The sequence below is a fragment of the Meriones unguiculatus genome, chromosome 11, assembly GCF_030254825.1.
Source record: "Meriones unguiculatus strain TT.TT164.6M chromosome 11, Bangor_MerUng_6.1, whole genome shotgun sequence".
Lineage (NCBI taxonomy): Eukaryota > Metazoa > Chordata > Mammalia > Rodentia > Muridae > Meriones > Meriones unguiculatus.
Window position 1 is genome coordinate 81,512,956 of NC_083359.1, and position 13,708 is coordinate 81,526,663.

The 13,708-nt window shown below is 39.8% G+C and overlaps 1 protein-coding gene across 9 annotated transcripts in view; it reads right to left on the reverse strand.

Annotated features, from left to right (window-relative positions):
• Rabgap1l (RAB GTPase activating protein 1 like) overlaps window positions 1–13,708 on the reverse strand; it is a 626,983-nt gene that overhangs the window by 72,834 nt on the left and 540,441 nt on the right. The window contains exons 1-3 of one of the 9 annotated variants that reach the window (XM_060364545.1): window positions 12,682–12,835; window positions 11,613–11,804; window positions 9,877–10,105 (exon numbers count right to left, since the gene is read on the reverse strand). The exons of 6 other annotated variants lie outside the window; for them this stretch is intronic. In XM_060364545.1, the coding sequence (XP_060220528.1) occupies window positions 9,877–9,987 (111 nt within the window). In that variant the 5' untranslated portion in view covers window positions 9,988–10,105; window positions 11,613–11,804; window positions 12,682–12,835. Of the gene's footprint in view, window positions 1–9,876; window positions 10,106–11,612; window positions 11,805–12,681; window positions 13,312–13,708 lie in introns of those variants that run through there. 2 more of the 9 variants (XM_060364546.1, XM_021660398.2) reach the window with 2 other exon arrangements.

Below are 13,708 nucleotides of genomic sequence, written 5' to 3' on the forward strand. Positions count from 1 at the left end.
TATGAACTTACGAAACAGATTAATAAAAATTAATGTATTGCATATCTCACATGAACTAGTCCTGTAACATATCTTTCCATGAAAGGATATTTAGAATTGACTTACAAATCAACCTCATCCCTTTCGTAAGTACCTAAGGATAGTTTCTCAGTATCTGAGACAGCAGTAAATACAGTTTCATTGTAATAGGAGACAGTCTAGGGATTCCATGATGTAACTTCCATGAGGTTGTCCTCTATAGTGTGGTGAGACTATGTGGTAATAACTGTTTTGAGCTCACCCGTGCTACTGTAAGTAACCTTTTATCCATGTTCCTAAGTTTTCAGGACTGTCTATCCATTACTGCTCTGGAATTTCATTAGGATGTGTTCTGTGGACAAGATATGCACCCCTCCCCAATTCTTATGCTGACATTCTGTTCTTAAGAGGATTTGGTCATGGGGCCTTTTGGGAAACAATTAGGTCCTGAGAAGGTGGTTATTCTCTCACAGGAAGAAATATAAGAATGCCTGTTCTTTCTTGGTCCTCTGCCATGCTAAACCACAAAAAAGACAATCATCTGTGAACAGGAGGAGGCTCTGCATTCAGAGTCCCCAATGCTGGCACCTGAGCTCAAGCTTCCAGACTCCAGAACTGAGAGACATCATTCTCATCCAGGCTACGAGACGGGACTGACTGTAGACTAAACGGAGTAAGTGACCCAAGAAACTCACCCTAACGGAAATCATCTTGCCTTGCTGGCAAACAATCTTCATACAGTAGCTGCCAACATGGTCTTGTTTAGAGTCTGTCATTCTTCTTCTAATTCACTCCATATCAGAAAGACAGCTAGCTTTAGGATTGTGGAATCTTCCTTCCAATGCCGAGCTCAGTGCTGTTGGCAGTCCACTCCCTGGAAACCTTCCCAAAGCACTTCAGTCATACTGGGTTAGGAAAAGATCGAAGATAACACCTCTAGTGTTTCTGCTTGTGACCCCCACTGTCAAGAGTAAGTTCTTAGCGTCAAGAAGACAGCAAACTACTTTAGGGCTGTCTACAGGGGCTCAGGTGTGTAACAAAGCAGGCTCCCCTGCAGCCTCAGCTATGCTCCCCTCTCTCTGTGCTCTTGCAGGGGAACGTTTCTTACCTTCCCAAAGTCTGCATATTATCCATTAGACATAGACGGCAACTCTGTCTTTATGGTGGGTGTCAAACCTAAAGGAGAATTTTAATCTATAGCACCCACCACAGACTGTTAGGGTTATTGAACTCAGGTGGCTAAGGGATCACTATAAAGTAACAGACACTATGGGGTTTGTTTGCATGTGCACAGTGAACTAAACACCTATATATTTTATTGTATAAAACCCTATTAGAGAAGGGTGTAGTGGTGCACCTCTTGAATCCCAGCCTTTGGGAAGCAGAACCAGGCAGATCTCTGAAAATTCCATTCCACTGTGACCTACAAAGTGAGTTCATGTCCAGCCAGGACATGAGTGAGACTATCTCAAAATAAAATAAAATTAAATTAAATTAAAAATAAAATAAAATAAAATCCTATCAAATACTCAGTTTCCCAAAGGGAAACATACATATATGAAGAAAGCCTGTTCTCATCAGTGTCTTCAGGAAGGAAGCTTATACAGAAGCTAAAATATAGTGTAGAAGAAGCTATGTGGAATGTTTTTCAGAAACACAAATGAAAACCACAGATCTTCTAAGCAAATGTAAACAGGCAGCTGGACTACAAGTAGTAAGCCTTGTCTGGACTAAGGGGGAGTAGATGGTATCTGGAAGTGTACATATTTCTTCTCTGACAAAAGCTCAGTGAAAGAGGAGGCTAAGGGAAGGCAATATTGAGAAAGTGAGCTGGCATGGCAGGAACCCTTTGCTAAAACAGGGAGCACAACACAACCCCGTGTGCTGTGGGTATGTTACAGGCCAGGTCAAGGAAAGAGAGAAAGCATGTATGTAAATAGCCATGAAATCAGTGTATGGCAAAATCACTAGTAGCAGGTGAAGACTGAAAGAGATTCAGTGATTTTTGAAATATCAACAAAAAATAACTAGGAACTTTAAAAAAAACTTGTGATACAGAAGAATTTTAAGTATACACAAAATATACAGAACAGTCCACCACATATCTTCACTACACATTTTCAAAATCTCATGTATTGGCAATCATCCAATGTTTAGTCTTTTGTCACTAAGTCCTTTTATTAGTTGCATGTTTGTCAATTTCATCTATATTATACAGGTATCAGTATTTCATTCTTTTATAACTGGTATTTGTACTCAACTCTATGGATATACCACTGTGTGTGTTAGACATCACCACATGACGGATCTTCAGATTGTGTCTAATTGGGGCTATTGAGAATAATGTTGCAATGTCAGTCATGCACTCATGGATTCTATTCTGTATCACCTCAAGTTACCGAAAGCTATCAGATAAGTTTCTCTCCAAAGGCACACAGATCTGTGAGTCAAAGGCAACAATATTACTCAGTGTAGGATGGACTATGAATCCAGATGCTGCAAGGCAGCAGTATTCTGCCCCAGGAACTCAGAAGCCGGAGAACTCAGGGACAGAGAGATAAATAAAGTAGATGCAAAGGAAGACATTAATTAGATGGCAAGAGATGCAGGATGCCTGCCAGCGTGAGACCAGACCCAGCCTTGCTGCCTATCTCAAAGTTTGCCCTTGCATTTCAAGGACACACCTTGGCATCCATGCAACAAATTCTTTCTTGCTTCATATAATACAGTATTCTACTGTTAGGATCCTAAGAACTTTAATTCATCAAAATTGATGAATCAAATGGAGAAAGATTTGGTTCCCTGAACTAATCTGATATTGATGAAAAGTGCCAAGATAAGAATATGGTAAATGACAATGAGAACAAAACATGTTCAATAAACAATTTATGTATGGAAGAATCTTAATTGGCTTTATAATGTTTGACTCTAGTTGATACTTGAAATGTTTATTCAGTGATGATTTAGAAGTTACTGCATTGATTTTAATATTTTTCTCATCTCTGGCATATGGAATTGTGCTGATTTCTTTTTCTCTTAATTTGGCTTGCTTGATGTAATCCATGTGCCAAACCACTAAGAGGGAAGAAACTGCAGAATGCTTACCCTCATCTTCCATCTATAGAACAGAGAAACTGTAGTTCCTTGAAAGAGGCCCCTTCCGTTGCTGGTCCAGTACTATTTTGGTAGCTCTCAGTTAAGACTATCCATCTAGACCCAGTATAGAAAAGCCTGTGTTAGATGGTTAAGTGGCTTTTGTTAAAGGTCAAGGTTAACCACTGATCAATCAAGTCTCCTTCAGAGATAGAATGACATTAAATTTCAAGATGTGAGACATGGTAAAGCCAAAATGGTTATCTTTTCCTTAGTATAGTCTTGATATCTATTTTGGGTTAGTTGTTGCTTGTTTTTTCCCACCTTGACACAAGCTGGGTCCCCCAGGGAAGGAGGAACCTCAATTGAGAAAATGCCTCCACCAGATTGGTTGGTGAGCAAATGCATATACCATATTCTTGATTAATGACTGATGTGGGAGGGCCCAGCCCACCATGGGGAGCACCACTTCTGGGCAGGTGGTCCCAGGTGGTATAAAAAAACAGGCTGCACAAGTCATTGAAAGCAAGCTGGGAAGTAAAGTTCCTCCATGGCTTCTGCTTCAGTTATTGCCTTGAGTTCCTGCCCTGACTTTCCTGAACGATGGAGTGTTACTTTAAGATGAAATAAGTAAATTTCTCCCCGCATTGTTTTTGGTCACAGTGTTTATCACAGCAATCGAAAGCAAACTAGGAACATACCTAACTTTTCTATTCTAACACCATGACAATCTTGTAGTAATTCCTTTTCCAATCAGTTACTCTTTTCACATAGAACAATTATATCTTCCTAAGAAGTATGACTGTATCTATTCACTATAAGAACTAATGAACACGAGTGAACTAATTTCTGACTCCTGCTGCCATTGTCAATTATTAACAGTTTTCACCTGCAGTTTTCTATTGCCTTTGCATTTTTCCCTTGGCCCATGTGGTCCTTGCCTGCCCATCTCTGCCACATTATTGCCTCTGTAAGAGAGCCTTTCTGCTCAGTAGATAGTGGCTCATACACATTCTCCACTCTTGGTTCCACATTGCCTGTCAACCACCCTGAGTTCAAGTGTCAGATCTTCTATACAATCTTCAGGGTAGAAAGCTTCAATTTTTCTGTAGAACTGATACTCTAATCAAGCAGGGCACCTCGACAGTCACTTTCTCCTATCATATGCTCCCGCTCCTCCTTCTGCATCCCCACCACACCTTATCTACTCAGTTCACTCCTTCCCTTAGACCTCCTTCAGAAACTCAGAATAGACCCCCTTTCCCAGTAGGGGGATAACTGGAGGAGTTCTCACTGTGCTGCTTTTTTTTTTTAAATGTATTTATTCTTATTTCATGTACATTGGTGTTTTGACTGCATGTATGTGAGGGTGTGAGCTCCCCTGGAACAGGAATTACAGACAGTTGTGAGCTGCCATGTGGGCGCTGGGAATTGAACTCTGGTCCCCTGGAAGAGCTGTCAGTGCTCTTAACCACTGAGCCATCTCTCCAGCCCCCTGTGCTGCTTTCTTTACAAGTGTTTTTCTTTGACTGTCAGAGAACTCCAATGAGGATGTTCCTCATTTCTCCAAAGAGGAAACTGAGGCTTAGAGAAATTGTAGCATGTGCTCCTGTATGAGAATATGCATGGAGTCCAAAAGTCAAAGTCAGTCTCAAGTGTTACTGTCCACTTGTTTTTTTGAGACAAGGCCTCTCACTGGGATCTGGAACTTGCTAATTAGGCTCTTGTCAATTATGCAAGGTTCTCTTATCTGCCCCTAGTGCTGGGATTGTAAGTGTATACCACCATGCCTGCTGGGGACTGAACTCAGGTCCTCTTGCTGTATAGCAGATCCTTTACTGGCTAAGCTATCTCCTTAGCCTGAAAGACAATGAACTTCAAAGTACCCTAACAAAGTCGGGTATAATGGATAACATCTATAATCCCAGAACTCCAGAGGTTGAGGTGGGAGGAGTGCTGCAAATGCAAGGCCAGCTTAGATAACAGAGTGAGTTCCAGCTCATCCTGAGCTATATATGGTATAAGATCTTTTCTTCATCTCCATTTTCACCCCCTAAATTAAAGTGTCTATTTTGCACCAGCTATCCCTTGTTCATAAAGGTACTATCCTTCCTCGCCTAGCAAACACCTGGCCAGCCCCCAAAGACTGTTCCAGCCTTACTTTGAAGGCTTTTTCCTCAATGCACAACAGTGGCAATCATTCTCTAGTTGGTTCTAGCTATAGTATCTAACAGGAGTCTCATAAATACTGACTTTGGTCCTTTCTCTTATTAGATTAGGGAAGAGGGCTTTGGAGGGTAGACATTCTACTTGTATTAAAAGAAACACTAAAGAAATCTACATATTAGCTCTTATTAACATACATCTGAAAGCTATATTCGTTTCATAGCCACTTAATAAGTTAGAAAGTTGAAATAATTGAGCATAATATAAATTAACATTTAACCTGAAATATTGTGCCTGTTGGAGTACACATTAGCTATTAGGCTTATTTACGGTTTAAACATGAGATCATGCATTTTGATACATACATGTATTTAAATACATGTTCAGAGCCTTCCCTGGACCACAATAAATGTACCAGGTGTGGCTTTCCTCTTCATTTACACTCGGCAGTTATAAATAGCTGAAGCTGGACACAGTAGTGGTGCAGATCTACAGTTCCAGCTCCTGAGAGGATAACTTACTTGAGCTCAAGAGTTCAAGGGCAACAAACAAGACTGCATTTTCTTTTCAAAAACGAAAAGCCTGCAAAAGAACTGGAAAAGGCAGAGATGGAAGCAGCTGGCCACTCTACTCACACGGAGAGGACCTGGGCATCCTTTGCAGTTCCTCAAGTATTTCTGTAAGCATCTCAGCTAAGCTAAAAGACTTGTATATGGGGCTGGAGAGATGGCTCAGTGGTTAAGAGCACTGCCTGCTCTTTCAGATATCCTGAGTTCAATTCCCAGCAACCACGTGGTGGCTCACAACCATCTATACCCTCTACTGCCCTCTTAGAGCACTAATACGCATAAAATAAATAAATAGATAAAATCTTAAAAAAAAAAAAAGACTTGTATACACTCAGGGAGACTGTTGATATGGTTTTGTCTCTAAATACAAGCCAGTTAACTTCCAAATTTTCATTTCACACACCAATTATATATAAATACATACACACACACACACACACACACACACCCCTTCAGGGCTAGTAAGATGTTCAGTGGGCGGGCGAAGGGGTCTGGCGGTCTACATTTGATTCTCAGGATCCAGGTAATAAAAAAAGAGAGCTAAATTCCACAGGATTTACCATTCAAGGAATCAACATGTTTCCCCTTATGAAACAAATCTCAATTACAGAAAGATGCCCACTCCTGTATTAAGCATCTAAATCTCTTTGAAAAAGGCCAATCCACCTGAGCGTCCTGTGAGTTAACAAGGGTGTCACCTGCTTCCCAGCATAGCAGTAAGTCAAAGTGGGAGCCATTTTGCTATATACTATAAAAAGCCTAAGGATTTCTTTCATATGATTTTGAGGGTTCATCTCAAAGTAAAACAACAACAATGACAAACCAATATGGAGTGTAGAACCAAGAGCAAATGGTGAACAGTGTGTCCCAGAACAAACTTATTCTAGGTTTTCCAGACCAATCAAAATCAAGTCCTCACCTCTGAAAGAGCATCTTAAATTTCACATTTCATAGAGAAATCTGAACATCTTTCGGGAGTTGTGTAATAAGCACCTCAGTATCTACACTATTGAAACTTTTAGTATAGAGCTGGCAAAATGGCTCAGTGGGTAAGGGCACTAGCCTCCGAACCTGATGACCTGAGTGATTCCCAGAGCCAATATGGAAGTGGGACAGAAGTCACTCCCAAAAGTGGTCCTCTGATCTTTTCATGCATCCCATCCCATACACAATAAATATATTAAATGTAATTTTTTGTGTGTTTTATTTTTGAGACAGGGTCTCACTGTATAGCCCTATTGGTCTAGAAATCACTGTAAGATGGGGCCAGCCTTGAATGAAGCCTGGCTCTGCCTCCTCAGTACTGGGATTAAAGTCGTGTGCCAATATGTCTGGCTAAAATATAATTTTTATTTACAAGTTTGATATCCAAAGCAATATTATATGCTTTTTATATGAAGCATATAATTGCATATATGCATGTAATTGGCCATTTCAGTGACCAAATTTTACATCAAATATAGATGAGTTACTACAAACGGAAGTAATTCTTAGAAATCACATTAAGATTCAAACATGCAGTTATTCATGTTTCCTTTTTTCTCTCTCCCTATATGCCCATCCCTCCCTCCAAACACATGAATACAGCATCCAATGAATACAATGTCCATTTTTCTGGGCAGTGAGCTGCTCCCTGTGGCTCAAGAGCCCTTCTTTTCTCTCCACTTACACTCTGCCATTGCACTTCTGCTGGCTGTCTGACTGCTTGCCTGTGGTGCTCTGGACAAAAGCCAGAGTAGTTAACATAACAGTCAGGCACCCTGTCACTGAGCTACACCCACACCCACATCTGGTCTGGTTTCTTCTCCCTTTGGGTCTGGAAAACTCCTATAAGTTTTTGGAGAGTCAGCTCAGACCCTAAGAGGTTCTTGGCAAAAGCATCACAAAGAAATGAAAAACTTCTGAATTCTTTTGATAGTTTCTTATGATGGACTATTACAAAATTAATAGATATAATGAAATTTAAATGTGTAGGACTTGCTTATCCTGATTCAACATATATATTTCAGTAGGCAATACATTTCACAAAGTGTATATAGTTATAAAAATAGAAACTGTGGGGCTGGAGAGACAGCTCATCAGTTTAGCGCATTTGTTGTTTTTTCAGAGGGCCCAGGCTTGATTTCTAGCACCTACATGTTTGGCACAAATCCATCCATTAACTCCAGCTCCAGGAGATCCAATACCTTCTACTGACCTCTCCAAGCACCAGGCACATACATGGAACACAGACATAGATGCAGACAGAACACTTAGACACATAAAATAAGTAAATCTAAAATACAAATTAAAACACAGAAATGGGGTATATTTTAATAAAACATTTAATTGGCCAAATTATTATTTTAATAAACACCTGCAGAAAGTATATTGTGGTTTTGTTTTTATTTTAATCCACCTACTTTTTTAATAATTTTTTATATTAATTACAGGTTATTTACTTTGCATCCCAGCCGTAGCCCCCTCCCTAATTCCCTCCCAATCCCACCCTCCCTCCCTCATCTCCTCCCTGCCCCTTTCCAAGTCCACTGATAGGGGAGGTCCTCCTCCCCTTCCATCTGACCCTAGCTTATCAGTTATCTTTCAGGACTGGCTGCAATATCCTCCTTTGTGGCCTAACAAGGCTGCTCCTCCCTCAGGGGGTGGGGGGAGTGGGGGAGGTCAAAGAGCCAGCCATTGAGTTCATGTCAGAAATAGTCCCTGTTCCCCTTACTAGGGTACCCACTTGGATAGTGAGCTACCATGGGCTACATCCGAGCAGGGGTTCTAGGTTATAAATCCACCTACTTTTTAAGCTGTATTTAGAAAACATAATGGAAGTAAAGAGTTGAGTGAAGCCCTAAGCACTCTCACCTGGATGTTGTTATCAACAACATCAGCTTCCTTGTACAATACCCATCTCTCTACTGGGTCCTCTAGAACTTTTTCAGATAATTAACTCATAACTTAGTAATAAATAATGTTAACTATAGATAATAAATAATAGTAACTAAGTTACTATTTTAACATAATCATATTGCGATACAAAATTTAAATAAATCCATTAATATCATTGAATAGTAACTAATCAGTGGCATTTTTCTCCCTCCTCCCCCATTACCTTTCATACATTTTATCATTCACTAAGGTCAGCGGCTAAACAACCTAGAAACATTGCATTTGGCTGATAAAACCTGTAAGTTTCCTTGACTCGATCCAGAATTTGTCCCTTTGTCTTTTGCATGGTAACCTGCCACGTTGTGATTTTAGTGTCCCTGTGCCCTAAAACAGAGAAGTGGTTTTTCAGACTGGTAAACTTTAAATGTCACGATAAACATTATGTTTATCATTGCTGCTGCTGCAATGAGCACTGCTAAGCACAGCGAAGAAGGCAACAGCACAGGCACAGTTAAGAGTTTGCTTAAAAGATAGGGATCACTGCGTGAACCTCACTAGCCATCGCAGAGATGCAACAGCAAACGTTCTAAGAACATATCTTTCTACCATGACAGAATGAATGCACACCCCAAGACCATGAGAAAGCAAAAAATTAAAAAATAAAAAATAAAGTCCTTTTACAAATGTTAAACCACAACCTAAAAATTTCCAAGAAGTTAATCTGTTCTAGTTCTTCTTGGAGATAATTTAAGACCTGAAAGCTATTTGATTTCTAGATAGTTCAATTCACAAAGATGATATGGCCCACTGAAAGAAATGTTCTCCTTCAAAGAGACTGTGCAGAATGTATGAAACTATAGCTAGGATCACCTCACCCTTATACACAGACACAAAGCAAAGTGGAATTTGACATTATAAAGTTCTTCTCAACCTCACACCACAGTAGTATTTAAAACATACTACTGCCATATAACAGTGCTATATTTACGGAACCAAAGCCCTGAAAGCCTGCACACTGTGCTGTAGCCTGTCGCTCCGCACCGTCAACAGCAGTGCTTCTGCATCTCACCCGGGGCCTGCCCCTCTCACTATGGAAGGGGACCATCCTGTTACAGAAAGAGGAGACCAGTGTAGTATGCAAGGCACTACCTACCATGCACCTGGGCTTGCTGATGGCCACCAGGCTAGTGAGGAAGTCTTCATCGTGCAGCTGGCTGAAAACATGGGCGTCATAGGCTACCATAATGGAGATTTCTTCCATCATCTTGCCAGCTGGCTTCTCCACAGCAGCAGCTGCTGCCCCAGCTCCAGACCAGACTACGCAGGGAAAAACTCCTACAGCAGCTCAGTGCCAGTGCACACACCCACCTGAGATCCAGGGGCTGGGTGTCAAAATCCAGAGAGAGAGGAGGGGAAAAAAAAGAGAAGGCAGCTGCTATCACAGGCTCGCCTAGCAGTTCACCCCCAGTGGAAAACTCTTATCTATGCAGGAAGTACGCATAAACACCTGCAGCCTCAACATAACATGGAAGAAATTCGGGTTTGGGAATCTTCTTTAAATTTCAAACAATAGAAATGAAGAGACATTTCCTTACTAGAAATTTACTACAGGAAACTCCCCCAAAAACAAGGGTTGATTATGTTATGTCCTTGGTAATTAAAAGATTTTCAAATAGATACTCTTCTTACTTCATTGTTATTTATATAAAGATTCTTCTTGGAAGAAGAGTATATTTTTCTTAAAGCAATCAGTGCTTATTTTTCTTATTCTTAGACAATTAAGAGATGATAAACCATTATTATTTCTCAAAATTTCTCGATGCAGTTAAAATTTATCTCCTGAAGTGGAAAGGGGCAAAAAAAAAAGAGTCCTTTCTCCATCGGAGTAGTTCTTTTAAAAGAAAAATAAAGAACCAAAATATAAAAAATTAAACAATTCATTTGAGACAGCAATACCAGTTGATAATTTTCCTTTCTCCCACTCAAAATACAAATATCTGCTGTGATTCTGGAAAAACATATAAGGGTCTTACTCAAACTACTTTTCTCCCCCTTGACAAATAATCTTACTCCTTTTGTATTTCAAAATAATGGTTTTTCTTAATTACCCAAACCAGCAGATAGTCACAAACTATCCGTTCCTTAGTTACCACAAGTGGTTTTTGGAGGACAGCTGGAGACAGTAGACAGGCTTTATCTTTTCAGAAAAAAGTTCCCTCAACCACCAAAATATAAAACACATGCTTATCCATGCACAGCGTTGGGCACAGTTCCTCCGAAAGCCTGTTACCTGCTCTTCCTATATCGACCCCTGAGTTAATGGCACCACTGAGAAGTATGTTTTGTTAATGTTAGACATCAGTTTGGTGACATCTGTTAAAAATAAATACTGCTATGTGTTGTAGTCCTTAGGCTTCATCACCAATACCAGGATTATGTTATCTAAGGTCGCTGGCATTTGAGAAAAATGTGTAAACAAAGTAAGAGTGAAATCTAGTGAATTTTCCTAAAAAAATTTTCCTCTTCCATAGGTCAGCATGGCTACTTAACTGGTATCTTGTGCCATTTAAACATGACTTGAGGAGCTTCTGTATTAAAAGCACCTGCTTACAGAGAGCAGGCTGCCCTGGCTAGGAAACCAAGTCTAATAGGCTTACTTAAACAGAAAATGCAATATCTTAAATAAATTCTCACAATTAAAACAGCTTCAAGCTGTGCTTGACCCTTATGGGAGCCAGTAAAGCACTTTTAGCCTCCCCCAAACCCCGTGATGCAGCTTTGTGTTTAGAGCGTTATTCTCCCAGCACATTTATCTTAAAGATGACGAGCCAATAAAAACTAAATGATAATCAGGACTAAGGCATCGTGAAATATCCGGGTAGTCCATACCTTTTAAATTCCTTTTTTATCTTTTCAGTAGTATTTTTAAAGATACTGTGAACCTCTTCATATATTCATTAGCGCCAGGAGACTTGAGCTTTATCTTGCAGTGTGGCAATTGCTGTCGTACTTTCTTTCCTTTCTGCAGTGACTCAGTGCCTCCACACTCAGATACCCGAATAGGTGCACTGACAAAGACACCTGTTGTGAAAGGTAACCAAACTACTTCCCATCATGCTTTTCTTTGTGCTGGCAACCGCCCAGGGGCAAACAGGAATTATAACCTCATTTGAGCAGTCCCCTCTGAGCCCAGCCAGAGCACATTTAGTTAAACAATAGGTAATCTTCTCGGTTAAGAACACTTAAATCCCAAGAAAAAATGCAGACGGAGAAACAACAGAACACAGCAGCTTAAAGGTGCTTCATATTAAATTAATAAGAATAAGGTAGCGGAATATGTGTGCAAAAATAGCTTTAGAAAAACACTGAAATTTGTAAAAGTTTTAACTTTACAACAGGTGGGTGATTTTCAATTCTATAAGCTCTTAACTTCCCTCAAGAATCTTCTAATAGCCACAAAGTCTAGAGTATTATTGACATTTCATTTCTAAATTCAAAATGCCTTTCATCTCCACCTTAGTACTTAGATTTTCTTGAGCAACAACTGACTAGGATTTCTAATCTCCTTTTTATTTTTGCCATTCTTATATGTTTCTTAAAATATACATTCTGGATCTTGGAAGAAAATTAGTTTTTCCTCTTCACATAAACAAAAGGGTGCTCTTTGAAAACTGCTAATCTTAGGAAAAACTTGTTCCTCTATCTTATTTTTTTCTTTTCCAAGACAATTTCTACTGTGTCTGAAGCATTCTGCTAACACCCTTCCAAACTTCAGCAGCATTTTGTTCACTGTTGTGTTTAAGACTAGCCTTTTATTTTCAGCAGCCATCCTTCTTGTCACTTACCCACCTGTCCATTGGGGGGCTGAAACCCACTGGATCCTCTCCCTGAGTTCCTGCAGTTCTGAACAGTGAGCATGCCACTGAGAGGGAGAAATGGCAGCAGGGTAGGGAATTACCTGTGACCAAAGATTACGGCAAGCACTGAGGACACCACCACTTAAGTGAAGCTGAGTATCCACAGGCAGCAGAAACCAAGGCACTCCTGGTAAACACAGGTCCCCAGTTCAAACAGGAAATAGCTAGCTCTCTATCCCAGGGCAAGTCATTTAAACTTAGCTAGGTTTCAGTTTCCTCTTGGTCATGTAAATGGAGAGGGACCGACTAGATCAGTGGTTTCTCCAGTATGCAGGAAAAGCAAAAGCAATGTGTCATGTTTCCTTGCACTAAAAGGGTGTTAAGTGGGGAAATTTCAAAGAGAAAAATGCCTTTTTAATCTCTATCAGAGTGAAAAGCCATGGATAACATGAAATCTAGGTATTAAGATAGTCCCCAGAGTTGCTAGGCGCTTTAATAAATGCCATCTACTTTATAGCTAACCTGAGATTTTCTAATATCAAGTCTTTTAACAGTGAAAGGGGTATTCAATGAAAAAGCTATTTTGAATGTTCAGAGCCTTTCTGCTTAAAGCCAGAGTAACTAAAATATAACTGGAGAGTTTTTTCAGATATTTTAATATTTAATCAGAAAACTTTTTAAAAATTAACACACAAAGCAATGATTTTCACTATGGCATTTAATACATATGCCATGATACTTTGTTTTTATTCATGCCCCTCCCCCACTACCAACCACAACACCCTGCTACTGATCTCTTTTCTTCTCATTGTTTGCTTTCATGTCACACTATTCCATTATTCTTTTTTTCTTTTTCCTTCTCTCCCCCTTAGAATCTTCCTTCTTCTCACAAAGTCTTTTTTTCTACAGTTGTAATCTTCTGTCCACATGCATGTACAGATGTGTCCACATGCAATGCATACGTATAAATAAAGATCTGACTCAGGAGTGGTTTCCTGTCATGGTTTTGAATGCTGTTTTAAGAAGGTAAAATGAGGAAATAATTTGCTTTGGAGGCTGTTGTCCTCTAAGTCATCTTTCTAAAACTATACTTTTTAAACAAAATCACACTTGTTTCCCACTAAATAA